Source organism: Ictidomys tridecemlineatus, chromosome 1 (genome assembly GCF_052094955.1).
Source record: "Ictidomys tridecemlineatus isolate mIctTri1 chromosome 1, mIctTri1.hap1, whole genome shotgun sequence".
Taxonomy (NCBI): domain Eukaryota; kingdom Metazoa; phylum Chordata; class Mammalia; order Rodentia; family Sciuridae; genus Ictidomys; species Ictidomys tridecemlineatus.
This window is the reverse complement of record NC_135477.1, coordinates 123,121,563-123,136,155: the sequence shown is the minus strand read 5'-3', so window position 1 is coordinate 123,136,155 and position 14,593 is coordinate 123,121,563. Positions and strand designations below refer to the sequence as shown.

General features: G+C 43.5%; 1 protein-coding gene across 8 annotated transcripts in view; it reads right to left on the bottom strand.

The window, feature by feature from the left end:
• The window catches only part of Arhgap26 (Rho GTPase activating protein 26), a 415,947-nt gene that overhangs the window by 290,585 nt on the left and 110,769 nt on the right, over positions 1-14,593 (bottom strand). For all 8 annotated transcript variants that reach the window (XM_078047074.1, XM_078047111.1, XM_040273751.2 and 5 more), the window contains exons 5-6: positions 10,636-10,737; positions 3,961-4,071 (exon numbers count right to left, since the gene is read on the bottom strand). In XM_078047074.1, coding sequence (XP_077903200.1) covers positions 3,961-4,071; positions 10,636-10,737 — 213 coding nt within the window. The remainder of the gene's footprint in view (positions 1-3,960; positions 4,072-10,635; positions 10,738-14,593) is intronic.

The following is a 14,593-nucleotide window of genomic DNA, read 5'->3' as shown; positions in this document are numbered from 1 at the left end:
GAAACAAATGAAGGGGCTGAGGTTGTGGCTCAGTGGTCAAGTGCTTGCCTAGCATGTGTGAGGCACTGGGTTCGATTCTCAGTACTGCATATAAATTAAAAAAAAAAAAAAAGTCCATTGGCAAAGAAAGAAAGAAACAAACAAATGTAATGGTCCAGGCACACAGTGTTTCTTTGAAAAGCTGGAAGATTCCTTTGATTACAACCAACACCCAAGCACCCCAACAATTCGGTTCAATAGATTTTTTGCACGGGTCACGTCTATATGTGTTTCCATTTTTTCATCCAAAAATAAAAATAAAAACAGTACCTACCCTCAGAGATGCTATAAGATTGAATGATATAATGTAGGTAAAGGGCTTAGCTCAGTACATGGCAAGGTTTCAACCAAGATCATCAATGGCTACTTCATGTTCTCCCTTGTACAATTCTAAGCCCAGTGGCTCAAACTGCCAGGTGCAGCAGGATCACCTGGAAGGCTTACTAAAACAAAGACTGCTGGGCCTGGCCCTTAAATTTCAGGGCTTGGGCAGAGTCTGAGCGTTCCCTATTTCTAACACTAAGAACTGCTTATCTCATCATTAGCCTTGTATAAATACAGTAGTCCATGCTTATCCATAGGAATACCTTCTAAGACCCACAGTGGATACCAGAAATCACAGAGTACTAAACCCTTTTTTCCTATACAATGTATCTATGATAAAGTTTGATTTATAAACTGCAATAAGATGAACTAAAAGAGAAGAATGAAAACAACATACTGTAATGTATATTGCTATGTACTGCATAAGTTATATGGTCTTTTTCCCTCTCAGAATGTCTTGCTATACCACATCTCCCTTCTTCTTGTGATGATATGAGGATGGTTCGATGCCCACAGGAAGAGATGAAGCAAGATGAATGATGCAGCATTGTGAGGTAGTGTTAGGCTGCTGGAAGGGTTACTCGAACACAAGCCCTGTGATGCCACTGAACTGTGACCATCAATCTGATGCCTGAGAGGCCTACGTGATTAATAGGCAGGCAGCAGATACAACATGATTCGCATCCTCAAGTGCCAGATACAACATGATTCGCATCCTCAAGTGCCAGGCAGAAGGGAGAGGGACTGTGTGAGTGGTCATAACACTACTCAGAAAGATGCTCAATTTAAAACTTATGAGTTGTTTATTTCAGAAAACTTCACTTGATATATCTGGACCATAAATGACAGTGGATAATGAAACCACAAATAAAACGGCTGCTCCTTAAACCACTGACCTGCTAGATACTGGGATGATCAGAGACAAGAACGTCCACAGAAAGAGAAGGCTAAACATCCAAATCCTACATCCGGCCTCTCAACCAACTCATTTCATTTAACTTTGGGTAAATCCTCATTACTTTTTCTTTGCCCTAATGTGAGACTGTAAAATTCTTTCCATTAACTCTCCAGGTACCTCACTCTGTGCCCTGAAAATCATCTGCAAACTGCAATAACTCTACTCTTTAAATCCCTCTGGCACTTCTACATCATCCAGGCCGTCTACCCTGTTGCTGACCTGCTTGCTGCCATGGCTGGCTTTCCACTCTCCAATGCTTATTTTCCCAGTAGGGCTGTGAGCTCTTCAGACACCTCCGCTGGGATGTCAGTACTTTCCATGGCAGTCAGTAAATATATGCTTTTAGATATATCAAAACCATTTGTATTAAAACATGTAAGCCCATAAATTAAAAAAAAAAATTCTAAATTTTCAATTGGGCTAATCAGATTCTGTTCTAAGCACCTTACTTGGATCAACTCAGTCAATATCCTTGCAGCACCTTTAAAAGGTGAGTGGTACTGTTAGCCAGTTTTGTTTATGAGTAAAGTGAGGCTCAGAGAAATAGCTTGCCCAAGACTCACAGCTAGTACATGAGGGGGCACCGATTTAAATTCAGACCATCCTTAACATGATGCTACTGCCTCTTCAAGTGAGAACTCCCTAAGACACTTGATACAATACAAGAGTGTTCCAGGAAATGGAATGGTAAATCTTTGTCTTTTTTTTTTTTTTTAAAGGAAGAGGCGGGATAAGAGAAGGAGAAGGAAGGGAGTGGGAAAGGAGGTGGAAAACCAGGCCTGATGAGCAAAGCCATCCAGCTAAGCCCAGCCTAGATGAACTGAATCTCACGGATGTGTGAGAAATAACTTCTACTATGTGTGAGGCTTCATGGTTGTCACTTAGCAAAAGTTAACAGATAAAATCCCTGATACTCTAGGTACACCTACTAACAGATCAAAGAGGGTAACAAAAAAAAACTCACCTCAAAAAAGCCAGATGGGCCAATTTGAATAAAAGTTATCAAACGCAATTACAGAATAATATTGGTCAATAAAAACATAAAGATTATTAGAACTGCACTGTTCTTCTTGTCTAGAAATTCTAGTAAAAGCAAATAAAAACAATGCTAAAGGCAAATTCTATTTGATAGCATTAGAACTCCTGCCCTGATGGCAGGAAATGAGCCTAGCAAGTCTACATGACTAAAAAGCATCTCGTGTCTATAAAGTAGAAATGGCAACAGAAAACAGTTTACTAAAAAAGGCGGGGGTGGGGGGCATTTTCTTTCAGTTCCTCATACTTTTATTCTTTTTTGCTTAAGAAAATTACCCTTTCTTAAATCTAAGTAGACCAGAATCTTTTATTTGTACAGAGTCCCCAGGCTCGTGTCTAAATCAGAGGCTACCTTTTGGCTGAAAAATCCAAGGTCTGCAGGAGTTCTAAACCGACGCCCATGTGTTATTTTGATGTCTCCATGAAGTCTTCCTGCTGTGGACTCTGCACACAAGTGCCACAGAAAAACGCGAGGCACCACATCTGAACACAGCCACAACCACAGCATCTAGTCAGACTTTTTCCCCACACCGCAATGTTTCATGCCCACTAGAACATTCTGCCCAAGTCCAGATTTCATCATGGTTCACTGTAGAATCTCTACGCTGCTCTGGTCATGAAAAAATTCAGTTTGAGAAATGCCTGAATGGGGTAAGGAAGGGCTCTGAACCCCGGGATTTTTTTAAAAAAGATACCTGTTTAAAAGATATAATAAATTCTGATATTTCTGGGGTTATGTTATGGTTTCAATATTAGGTGTCTCCCAAAAGCTCATGTTTGAGACAATGAAGAAAGGTTTAGAGGTGAAATGATTGGGTTATGGGAGCCTAAACCCAAACAGTTAGTTAATCCACTAATACAGATTAAGGGTGGTAACAGTAGGCAGGTAGGGTGGGTCACTGGAGGCATGTCTTAAGAGTATATATTTTGTCTTTGTTGAGGGAAGCCAGAACCTGTGACTGGTGTCTTTCTCCCTCTTCCTCCCTCCCTCCCTCCCTCCCTCCCTCCCTCCCTCTACCCCTCCCTCTACCCCCTCCCTAGTGCAATGTCTTGAACCACTTTCTTCCACCACACTCTTCCACCATGATGTCCTGCCTTACCGCAGGCTCTGAGGAATGGAGCCAGCCATCTATAGACTGAGACCTTTGAAATCCTGAGTGCCAAATAAACTTTTCCTCCTCTAATAAAACTGTTTGTGTCAGGTCTTTTGGTCACAGCAGTGAAAAAGCTGACTAAAGTTATTATTGCATTTGGATTATTTGATGGAGAGAAGATGGGTGGCAGAAAAGAGGAAAGCTAAGTCATGATCACTATTTCACAGCAAGATGAGAACACCCCCCTCTGGACCACCACCAGACCAAACAGCACAGGGCCAGGTGGCTACAGGGAGGAACTCTGCCAAGTGCTTTATCACCATCACTGAGGTGCACAGAGACAGCTGCAGGAGACACCAGAGTAGCTGAACTGAGAAAGCAGTGTCTTAGCCAAAGGCACAGCCCAGAACTGGTCAACAACACAGAGCGTTCTGCAACCCACCAGGCAGCTCAAAAGAAAGGTGGGAATGAAAGTCTGGGTACAACCCCAAGCCCTGAATGTCTACTTACAGGCTCCACAAACTCAAACATCTTTCTCTCTTGGACTTCCTGCACCTTGAAGACATACTCCAGGGATACTTCATAGAAATGCTGCCGGACCAGGTCCACTTGGCTGTCAGCCTACAAACAAGATGGAATGTAAGAGAGAAATCGAGTCACTAACCAAGGACAGCAGTGAGCAAGCAGAACAAAATCTCTGGATTTTTAAAACAAATCAAATAACATGACACAGAAATAAGAATAACATCTATGGTCCCTAACTTTGTGCCGGGCACCAGATCCATGCTTGTACATACACTAGTTAATCATCACTAATTTCAATTATATAATCCTTATTAAATTTCTATAAAGATATATTATCTTTATCTCTAATTTGCAGGAGAAAAAGCAAATCCAATGAAGGTCGCAGAGCTGGGACCCCTGTCCTGGTGCATCTGCCCTCAAGAACCTCAATCATTGTCCGGCCACAATGCTCTACCACCTCCTTGGACCAGAGGGGAACCTGGGCTCCAGAGCAGGCAGGTTTTTAGAGTGAAAAAGAAAATCTGTAGGGCCATCCTCACCCTGTCCCTCCTTATGAACAAAACAAGCTGCTAGAGGAAAGGGAACCCCAGACAGGGCATTCGTTTTTACATGTGTCCCAAATACTGTGACAAAGAAACCGTCACTTTACCTCAAGGAGAGTAATGGCATTGCTCCCCCTGGCTCTCACTTCTCCCTCTGTGCAGGTGATGTCCAGGACAGGCCCATGGATGGGTGCAATTAAATCACAGATCTGGGCTCCAGAACCCAAGGGAGAAAACAAGTCTGGACGGAGTAGCAGGACACTATGCCAAAGGATACCCAACCTTCACCCTCAGCCACAACACTTTACGGGAAGCAGATTTCAATGATAAAACACTATACAAATGAACATACGTACTAGTAGGAGACAAAACACTATTTTCCTTAGAAACAAGTCGGGAACAATTCTATAACGTACTGTAGTAAGATAAACAAAGCTTCCCAAAGAACATTTCTACTTGTTCCTTTGTCAAGATTTCTGCAGAAGAAATTTGGGACAAACCCTTACTTCTATTATTCCAAATATGGTGCCACACTAACACCTTAAGAACTTAGCAATTTATTCCTTCACTCAACTATCTCAAGCAAAAAGAAACTTTCTTCGTGGAGCTTACAATACAGTGAAGAAAAAAGCAGAACATAAACTCAAATGATCATGTAAATAAAGAGAAAATCAAAAGCTCTAGTAAAATACAAGACACTTGATTTTTTATTATTTATTTATTTGTTTGTTTTGGTACTGGGGATTGAACTCAGGGACACTCAACCACTGAGCCACATCCCCAGCCCTTTTTTGTATTTTTTTTTTTATTTAGAAACAGGGTCTCACTGAGTAGCTTAGTGCCTCACAGTTGCTGAGGCTGGCTTTGAACTTGCAATCCTCCTGCATCAGCCTCCTAGCCACTGGGATTACAGGCATGTACCACCATGCCCGGCTATGACACCATGATCCAAGTCTTGTGCTATCAAGCTCCTCCCACAGGATAACCCATAAGCTAATACACAGAGGCTGGTCTGCTGAGTAACTGCTGAATAAAACTGAAGGGCCACGATAGGGGGCGCTGTCCAAGCCTCTAATGAGGGGAAGGAGGAAGGAGGTTTTTATCTGGAGGCAAGGTTTCAGAAGGCCCCATACCCCACCTCCCCTAGGTGTGGCTGCTTAGGTAACTGGGCTGACACCATCTACCTGGGCTCCTCCAGCCACGCCCTGTATGTTCCCTCAAAGTTTAATGTTCTTGGAGATTTAAATAAATAATATTAAGAAAATCCAACACATCTACACTGAGGGATGCATCTTCTTCCTCGACCTTCCCATACAGGCCTCACATTCTCCCTGGGCTTGCCAACTCAGACTGTAGGCTAGGGTAGGGGATGAGGGGCGCATTCTGAATATCTGCAAAGTGCCTATTGCAATTTAGGCAGGGACACAGAACCAACTCCAGTATCCCTCAGAGAGCTGACCTAGGTCAACATTCCAGTTCTAGAATTTTCCTGCTTTAGAGTCACTGATCCTGCCTGGAAGATGGAGGCAATAATGTCAGTCCTTGCCTCAGAGTGAAGCTGATTCGTAAGAGAAAATGGACCAAAGGATGTGAACAATGTGGAAAAACAGGAAAGTGCCCCATGCATGTTGGTTGTTACAACCACCAGGAACCTCTGCGCATTGGGCTGCCATCTCTGCTCCCACCCTGAACCAGCCACGCTGTCCTCAGGTCACTGCACTTTTCTCCTAACTGCTCTCCCCACCTGTGTTCTCTCACCTGCCTGGCCTCTGCCCAGCAGCCAGCACACATTTCTTGGAATCCCAATCAGAGGTCTCTCAGCCCCTTTGAGACCTTCCGCATGCTGCCCCATGGTGTGCAAGACCCAGCTCTCCCCACTCCTCTGGCCTCTCCTCCACCCATCCTAACCCACCCTGACTGTGCCCCAGCCTTTCGATTCCTCCTGCCCTCTAACACCCCAAGCCCCCTTCCTGCCCACAACCTCATTTGGTGTTTCTTCTGCCTGAAAACCTCTTCCCCCTCCTTCTTCACAGTAAGAAATACTTTTTACATTATGACCCAATAAACACACATTTTAATTTAAATATAATGCATATTTTTCATTCTATCTGACTCAACTCTATTTTATGACCCTGTGATTCCGATTCCTATTGCACACCCACAGCTTGAAGATGACTGCCCCAGCTTTCACACAGCTCGCTCCCTCTCAGCCCTCTGGGTTCAGTTCTGGGCTCTTCAGAGAAGTACTCATTAACCACAGTGTCCTGAAGAAGTCCCTAGCTTACCTCCAATTTATTTTCTTATCACTGTGTGAAATTCTTATTTAATCCTTCTTTTCTTGTGTGTTGATTACTCTACAACAAAGTCCCTGAGAACAAATACCTTATCTAATTTTTCCCCTTTTCTATTCCAGAGCCCAGAACAGTGCCTGGCCCAGGGTAAGTGTTCAAAAGATGCCCACAGAATGATGGACTCAATCTCCATGCGGCGGTCAGTAGCACTGAAGCACATGGCTGCAGTGACACAGCACTAAGCAGAAATGCATACCTCAATGTATTTCCAAAAGAAAAGAAAGGAGAAGTCCCAGGTGGGATGGCACAATTCTCTAGCCATGCCTCCTGCTTACTCTAGGGCACAGATTCCACCAAAGCCTTAGACTCTACAGTGGAATCAGAAGCCAGGATTCCAACTCACTCAGCAGAGCACAACTATACAGTTTGAGTGTGTCCCCCAAGTTGGTGTGCTTGGAGCTTGGTCCTCAGTGTGACAGTGTTGGGAGGTGTTGTGGCATATTTAGGATTCTCTGGGGCACTGCTTTTGGAAGGTATTAAGTCATTTTCATGGAACCCTACTAGTTCTCAAAAAAGATGTCATGAGAGAATAACACCGGCCCCTCCCTGCTCTCTCTGGGCTGCATATGCTATCCCCGCTCACATATCGTCTGCCATTACGATACCATTACCCTAATGTGATGAAAAAGGCTGGTGGTAAGGGAGAGAGGTGTCATCAGAACTGGTGCTGTGCTGTTTGAACTTCCAAAAGTGTAGCTAAATGAATCTCTTTTCTTTATAAAGTACTCACACTCAGGTATTTTGTTACTGAAAGCTGACCATCACTCAAGACGGTCTCACTGTTACTTAAACTATAAATCTTCCAGCTTGACTAGACTCATCAACAATTCTGTGCTTTATGAAAAAGAGACATTCTCCAAGACTCTAAGTTCCATGAAAGCAAATACTTCATTTCACTTCCCACAAAACACCCACAGCCTGCACAGACTTTCACAGAAGTGTCCAATGAATACTAGTAGAATGAACACATACTGGTTTTGATGGAAACTTCTTAGCTGTTAAAGAATATATTGATGTTTTTAAAATCATCCACTAGATGGCAGTGTTGTTCCACATAGGTGCCCTGTGATTTCCACTTTTCATGGATTTAGGAATGAGCTCAAACTAAAGAGCATTCAATTCAGAGCCCTGCAATCAAGGATAATCAAAAGTATCAGATTTCATCAAAGATGTACCAGGTATTTAATGATGTCCCTAAAAGTTGATTTTTAATAAATGTAAAGGAAATCATCCCTAAATAGCTGGAACACCTTAAGCAAATCACTTGACCTTTACAAGGAGCTCAGATCCTTCAAGTGTAATTCAAGGAGGTTGTACTGGATGATCACCCAGGTGCCTCCCTCTCTCTGGTTCTGTTTTCATGACAATGGTTCTGAATAAGAATGACTGGCAAGGTTCAGAGCCTCAAGACCCTTCCTGAGAGAAGGGCAAACTGGGTCAGTAGAGCTCCCACCCAGGTGTCAGCATGAACTAGCTATTTGGCAGGCAATTTACCAGCACCAAGCCTCAGTTTTCACATCTGTAAAGTAAGTTGGTACATCTATTCTTCATAGGGTGGTTGTTAGGATTCAAGAAGATTCCATATGAAGTTCCTAGGGCATAAATATGCATTCAATAATGTCTGCTGCTACTGTGGGTGGTGGTGACAGTAGTTTGTTGCTGTGGCTGTTAGGACTTTTATTGCATATATATTCAGTCCAGGTATAACTAAAAAGCAATGCTTCAGAGCTGACCTGAGCAGACAAGGACTTGCAAGACAGATCTGGAGCCCAATCCTTTCCTTCAAAATACTTAGAAAGCATGAATGAGCAAAAGGCAGAAACACAAAAGACGATAACAAAAAGGCATAAGGAAAAATGTGCACTGAAGTATAAAAGTGGCACAGTTAGGAACCGTGTCATCCACTGTGGGTACAGGGGGTAGAGAGAAGCAGGCCAGTCAGAGCGATAAAATGTTACCTTTGTGCAGAATCTACAGTTTGACTTCTCATTCATTAAGTAGTCAGAATGAGTATTGTGTGAGTGTTTTAAAAATAAAGGAACTAAAGCTTAGAGTGTCTAAGTAATTTGTCCCTGGTCACACAGTGAATGCATGTCCAGTGTTCTGGTCCCTACACTGAGACAACTCAGAGAAATATTGCATTGAAATGGACCTTAAAAAAAATGTTGGATTCATCCCAGGCCAAGACAATAATATCAGACCAACAGGACAGCTGCACCCAACACTGCAGGTGCCAGAGTGTCCAGACATCTGCTCAGCTCTCAGTGCCTGCATGAACAGTTCATGGTCATCCTAAACATAATGTGAAACCATGTAGATATGGCAGAGCTGGACAGAGCTGGTCATTGTCAACTACAGCCACAAAGCCTTTCCTGAACATAAATGAGTTTCCAAACCCTAAATGTCAACTAATGCTAGAAGAATGAAAACTAAAAAGTGAGGGTAGCAGAGCTAAATGGCTTTTATTAGTAACAATCTACATGTCCTTGGCCATCTTCTAGTGACTCCATTTTGAACTGGAGTTCTCATTATCAAAGAACTGGTTGGTCGAGTAGTTTTAATGCTTTTGCAGAAATGGGGATTGAACCCCAGGGCCTTGACCACGATAGGCAAGCACTCTACCACTGAGCTACACCCCCAGCCCTACAAAATTGGTTTTAAACCCATTTCAAAGCAAAGATTCCTGAGAACACCACACTGCTCTCTAAAGATGTGAAAGAAACCCTGATTAGGAGGAGACTGGACTCAACCACCTCCTAAGTTACCTTCAGCTCTCAACATCTGACCTTACCATCTTCATATGACTTTAACCTGGCACAAGTACTGGCTCGGTCTCTGCTCTAAATGAGGGCCTGAAAGTCAAAGCTTTACTTTTCAGTCACATGAGGAAAAAAGTCAGGCAAACTATTAGGATTTAAGTGACATTTGTGAAGCCAAATTTCGAGTTCCACTAGGAAACTGCCCTGTCTTCCAGAAACATAAATTCACTCACCCTGCAAATCTTCACAAACTAAGTGGTGACAGCACGGTGACAGCAAAGCTGCCTTTTTTTTTCAGGTAACCTACTTTTAAAAAGACCCCATGCAAATCTAGACGAACCAGGAGCAGATCAAAGACTATTTTCTCCAAACAAGTTTACCACAGCTCAAAATCTATGTATGACAACATGATAATTGTTAAAACAAAAAAGAAAGGAAAAGACTAAAGTCAAGTACTAGATTGAAATAATTTTAAAAATCAATATTAAAGGGCTGGCGATATGGTGCAGTGGTACAGTGTTTGCCTGGCATGCATGAGACCTTGGGTCCAATACCGAGTGTGTGTGTGTGTGTGTGTGTGTGTGTGTGTGTGTGTGTGTGTGTGTGTATTAAGGAAGAAGGTCCCAAGTGTTTCAAATGCCAACATTGTGAATCAGTGATATAAGGCAGCAGGTCAAGAAGTAAGGCTGCATTAAGGCTAACGGTGAGAGGAACAGGAAGGTCTCAGCTTGAAATGAAGAGGTGCAGTCTAGCTTTGAGGGTGCGCACTCAGGAGGTGGTGGCCTTGGGTGGTAGTATGTTCCTCAGCCACAGCTGGATGCTGAGCCACAAGTGTGGGTGGGATCGGGAGTTACAAAGGTAAAGCAGTAGATGAGGACTTGGGTTTAAGCTTCTGGTTTCCAAGGTGTCTTCCAACCCTAAGATTTTCTGGCAAAGAGCAAACAGCACATATCCACAGTACCATGTAAAAATTCAACACTCAGTTCTGGTATTCATCACACTTCTTACCTCTTGTAGCTGAGATTCTTTCTTTTTAGATGACAAATTCAAGTGTTTTTCTAAGATGCCACAATACTTCTCTGTCTCTTTGTCATACTTCTTTTTGGCTTCCTGGCAAAAATGAGAGAGAAAAAGAAAAAGTTACCATTGCAGGAGTAAAGCAGCTCAGTCTCTCCAGGCTGCCTGCTGCTCTCAGCCTCGTCATCCCAGCACAGATCAGGAGACAACTCCACAGGGCCCCTACCCTTAAAAACACCCATTAGGCCACCCCGCTGTAGCCCCACAGGCTTGAGCATCTATGACAGAGTCGCCAGCAAAGTCCCAGAAACATGGTCAAAGCCAGCATTCAGTAATGGCAGAGCCAGAACTGCACCTTCTAAGAACTTTAATTGAGGGGGCTTGGCAGGAGTAGGTAGGAAGTTCAGGGTCTGCTTAGCATGCACAAGGCCCTGAGCTCCTGTCCCAGTACCAGGGGTGGGAACGAGGGGAACATCTTCAATTGAAGACCAAATTTCTATTTTCTAATTCACACATTCAAAGCCAGAGACGATGGGAGGTCATCCATGAAGATAATGTAGGGAAGGGAGACCTGCCTCCATCCTAAGTACGACTCGTATAGACTAAGGCTGAATGGAACCTTAATACCCTTGACTACAGGGACTGAGCTACCCTGTGATCCCAGAGCACCACAAACAGGCCTCTATGCCAAGAAAGAACCCAAAACAAAGATGGATTCTTCACGACTGTGTCACTGAGGACAGCAAAACAAAAACAAGAGGCAGAGGCACAGTCACTGCCCAAGGATAGGGTTGGTGATAATTAAGTGCTTGATGTAGCATGATATCAGGAAAAGTACAGAAGCATGATACAAACTGGGAGCAGCCCATGCAGGTACCTACCTACCTGTGGACGAGGATGAAAGGCTATACACTTAATGAAACCACAAGTTAAGGAAATGGAATAATAGGATTTTTTCCCCTCCCTTTGATGAGACTAAGTTACTGCCTTCAAAATGAAAAATAATTATAGTAATCTACATATTAAACCCTGTTCCCACAGCAAGGCCTTGAGTCACCGAGGTTCTATTCTTATCCCCCATTTTTACAGATAAGTTAAAACCTAGGGAAGTAACTAGTAAAACATCACAGAGAGTGACAGAGCTGGGATTTGAACCCAGGAGAACACACCTTCAAAGTCCACACTTTCTACCACCTTTGAGATGTGCTCACGGGTGGTCTCCTCTCAGTCCACAACCAGTGAGGGGGCAGACAAGGGGGCTGGAGGGAAGCTGGTGCTGGTCCAGTACAGAGGCTCCAGTTCACCAAGTTCATGGCCCCTGTATACAGGAGCCGAGGGGAGCCCGTGGAGATACTGCTATGTAACTCTAAGAGCCCGGTATTTTCCAGTCAGATAAGGAGGCTCAGAGACTCTTCATTCACTTAACAAATTTATGATGAGCAACCACTCTGTGTTAGGCTCTCCTTCAGGTACTGGAAATACAAGACAGAAGTGGCCCCTACCCTCATGGTTCTAGTAGAAAAAGAAACACAATTAACCAATAAACAAATAAGCAGCATAATTGCAAGTGCCACTAAGGAAATAAACAGAGCGTGGTCACAGTGATCCTTTAGATAGGGTGCTCAGGAAAGCCTCACTGGGGAGGGAAGATGTGAGCTTAGTCCTGCTGAACATAGGAAGGGACAGAGCAGAGGTTTTAAAGCAAGAGTAAGTGCAAAAGCCCCAGAATACTGAGCAAAGAAGTGATCATCCAAAGCCCTGACAAGCTCCTGCAATTATCTGGTTGACGCGAGATATTAAGCCGCACAGAGTGGCATGCACCCATTTCTACAAATCTGACTTTTGCTTTAACAACCACTCACATATAAGAACTATGGAGCATACAGAAGCAAATGAAGACAAAGCCTGAGGACACAGGGCTCCTTCATGTTTGAGGAAGGTACAGGCAAGCGACTCTTCTCCTTTAGAGAAATCAGGATCTTCAAGCTGGGCTCCAACTCCAACTGCTGCTCACGTATATCCCCTCCCACTAGCCTTGTCAGCAACCCTAAAAAGAACCCAAGGGCCAGAACAGTTCAGCTGGCCAGAGGTGAGAAAAGGCCAGGGAACATGAGTCACTGGCATTCTGTGACTTTCTGGCCACTCAAGCTTCCACATTCCATGTTCAAGAGGACAGCCAAAGTTAGAGCAAAGGATAACAAGAAAGGAACGAAAAAGAGAGATGGAAGCAGTTTCTGTTCTGAGAAAACAGCAAGAGACCTCTACAGGAATAACTCTGAGACCTAGGTAATGGTCTTAGAGGGGAGGGTGTTATTACTCAGGAACTCAGGACACAAAATGGTTTTCACCCTTCAGAGAGGACAGAGCCAGGGTCCTGGCATTTACTTCCAACTCTGTAGGAACTGACTCTAAACAAATCACTCTAAATCACTCTAAACAAATCACTCAATTATCTCATTCATTGATAATTAATAATTGTTCAGTTTTTGTCTTGTTCAAACACTATATAACAAAGTAAGGAGAAGAACACACCCTCCTCATAGGATTGTTAGGTAATCTCATTTAATAATGAGAAAAACCACATACAGGAAAGGGCCTGGTGTATGAGAAGCACGCAATGAATTTCAATGACAGCGATGAGCTTGTTGTCTGTACCTATCTCCTTCCCATCGAGAACACCACATGCCTTACATGTCCCATGTTCCACAAAGACAATCCTTCTGAGCACCTATCACAACCTGAAATGATACGGTGTTTTGTTGGTGGTGATGGGTGGTTTTTGTTGTTGTTGTTTTTGTCTAACTCCTTTTTCTCCAGCCACACCACAAGCTCACAACGACATCTGCCTGTTATCCACCAAACATCAACGCATAGCAGCACAGGACCAGGCACAAAGCAGGGTCTCACAAATATCCCTAAGGAATGAGCCCTGTCTGTCTAATTTAATGGCCAATGTCACATGACTAAATGACAGGCCCTGTTCTCTTGTCCAATTATTACATGACAGATACCATTTTAAGCACTTTATATGAGTTCATTCATTTCTTCTTCATAATAACTATGAGGTAAGTTCTATTATTATCCCCATTTTACTGATTGGGAAGTACACATGAGGAGGTCCAGGAAGTCTCCCCCAAGTTCACATGCAAGTGGTAGAGATGAGATTTGGAATCATGCAGCCTAGAGCTAGCCTCACTCATTCCTCCCCACACACTGGGGATTGAACTCAGGGGTGCTCAACCTCTAAGTTACATCCCCAGCCCTTTTTATTTTTTTGAGACAGAGTCTTGCTAAGTTGCTAGGGCCTCACTAAGTTGCTGAAGCTGGCCTTGAACTTGCAATCCTCCTGCCTCAGCGTCCTAAATCACTGGGATTACAGGTGTGTGCCACCATCCCTGCCACTAGACACTCTCTTAACCACTACTCTCTACCATTTATTCTACTCGCCTTATAGATTCCACACTCCAAATCTACCTCTGGAGCAGGGAAAATTAACTTCTTAAACTTAGAAATAGCAACTTAGGACCATCGTTAAGAGAAGCTTCAGGCTCATGCCCTACTCCTGAGCAGTCGCACTAGCACAAGAATACCCAGAATCCCCCACTTCCTGGCAGCCTTCACAATGAGTACTCTGCAACAGGTTGTTATAGCAACTAAAGCAGCACCCGAGAGGAGAGAAGGAGGGAAAAGTAATTTTAGCATCACTTGCAGGGTTCAGGAACCTCTCTTCTTGGCCACTGAAAAAATAGCTAAAGAATATTTGCTGGCTCTTAGGTATTATTGACAAGGCACCCACCCCCAAGTGGATTTGTTGTTTATTTTTTTTAAATTTACATAGCACTATGATATGGGTGTGTGCAGTGATGGAGAAGATATGGGGCAGGGGGAGACAATGGAGAATGGATGAGAAATCACCCAAATGTCACTCAAATAACTTAGATGACTGATG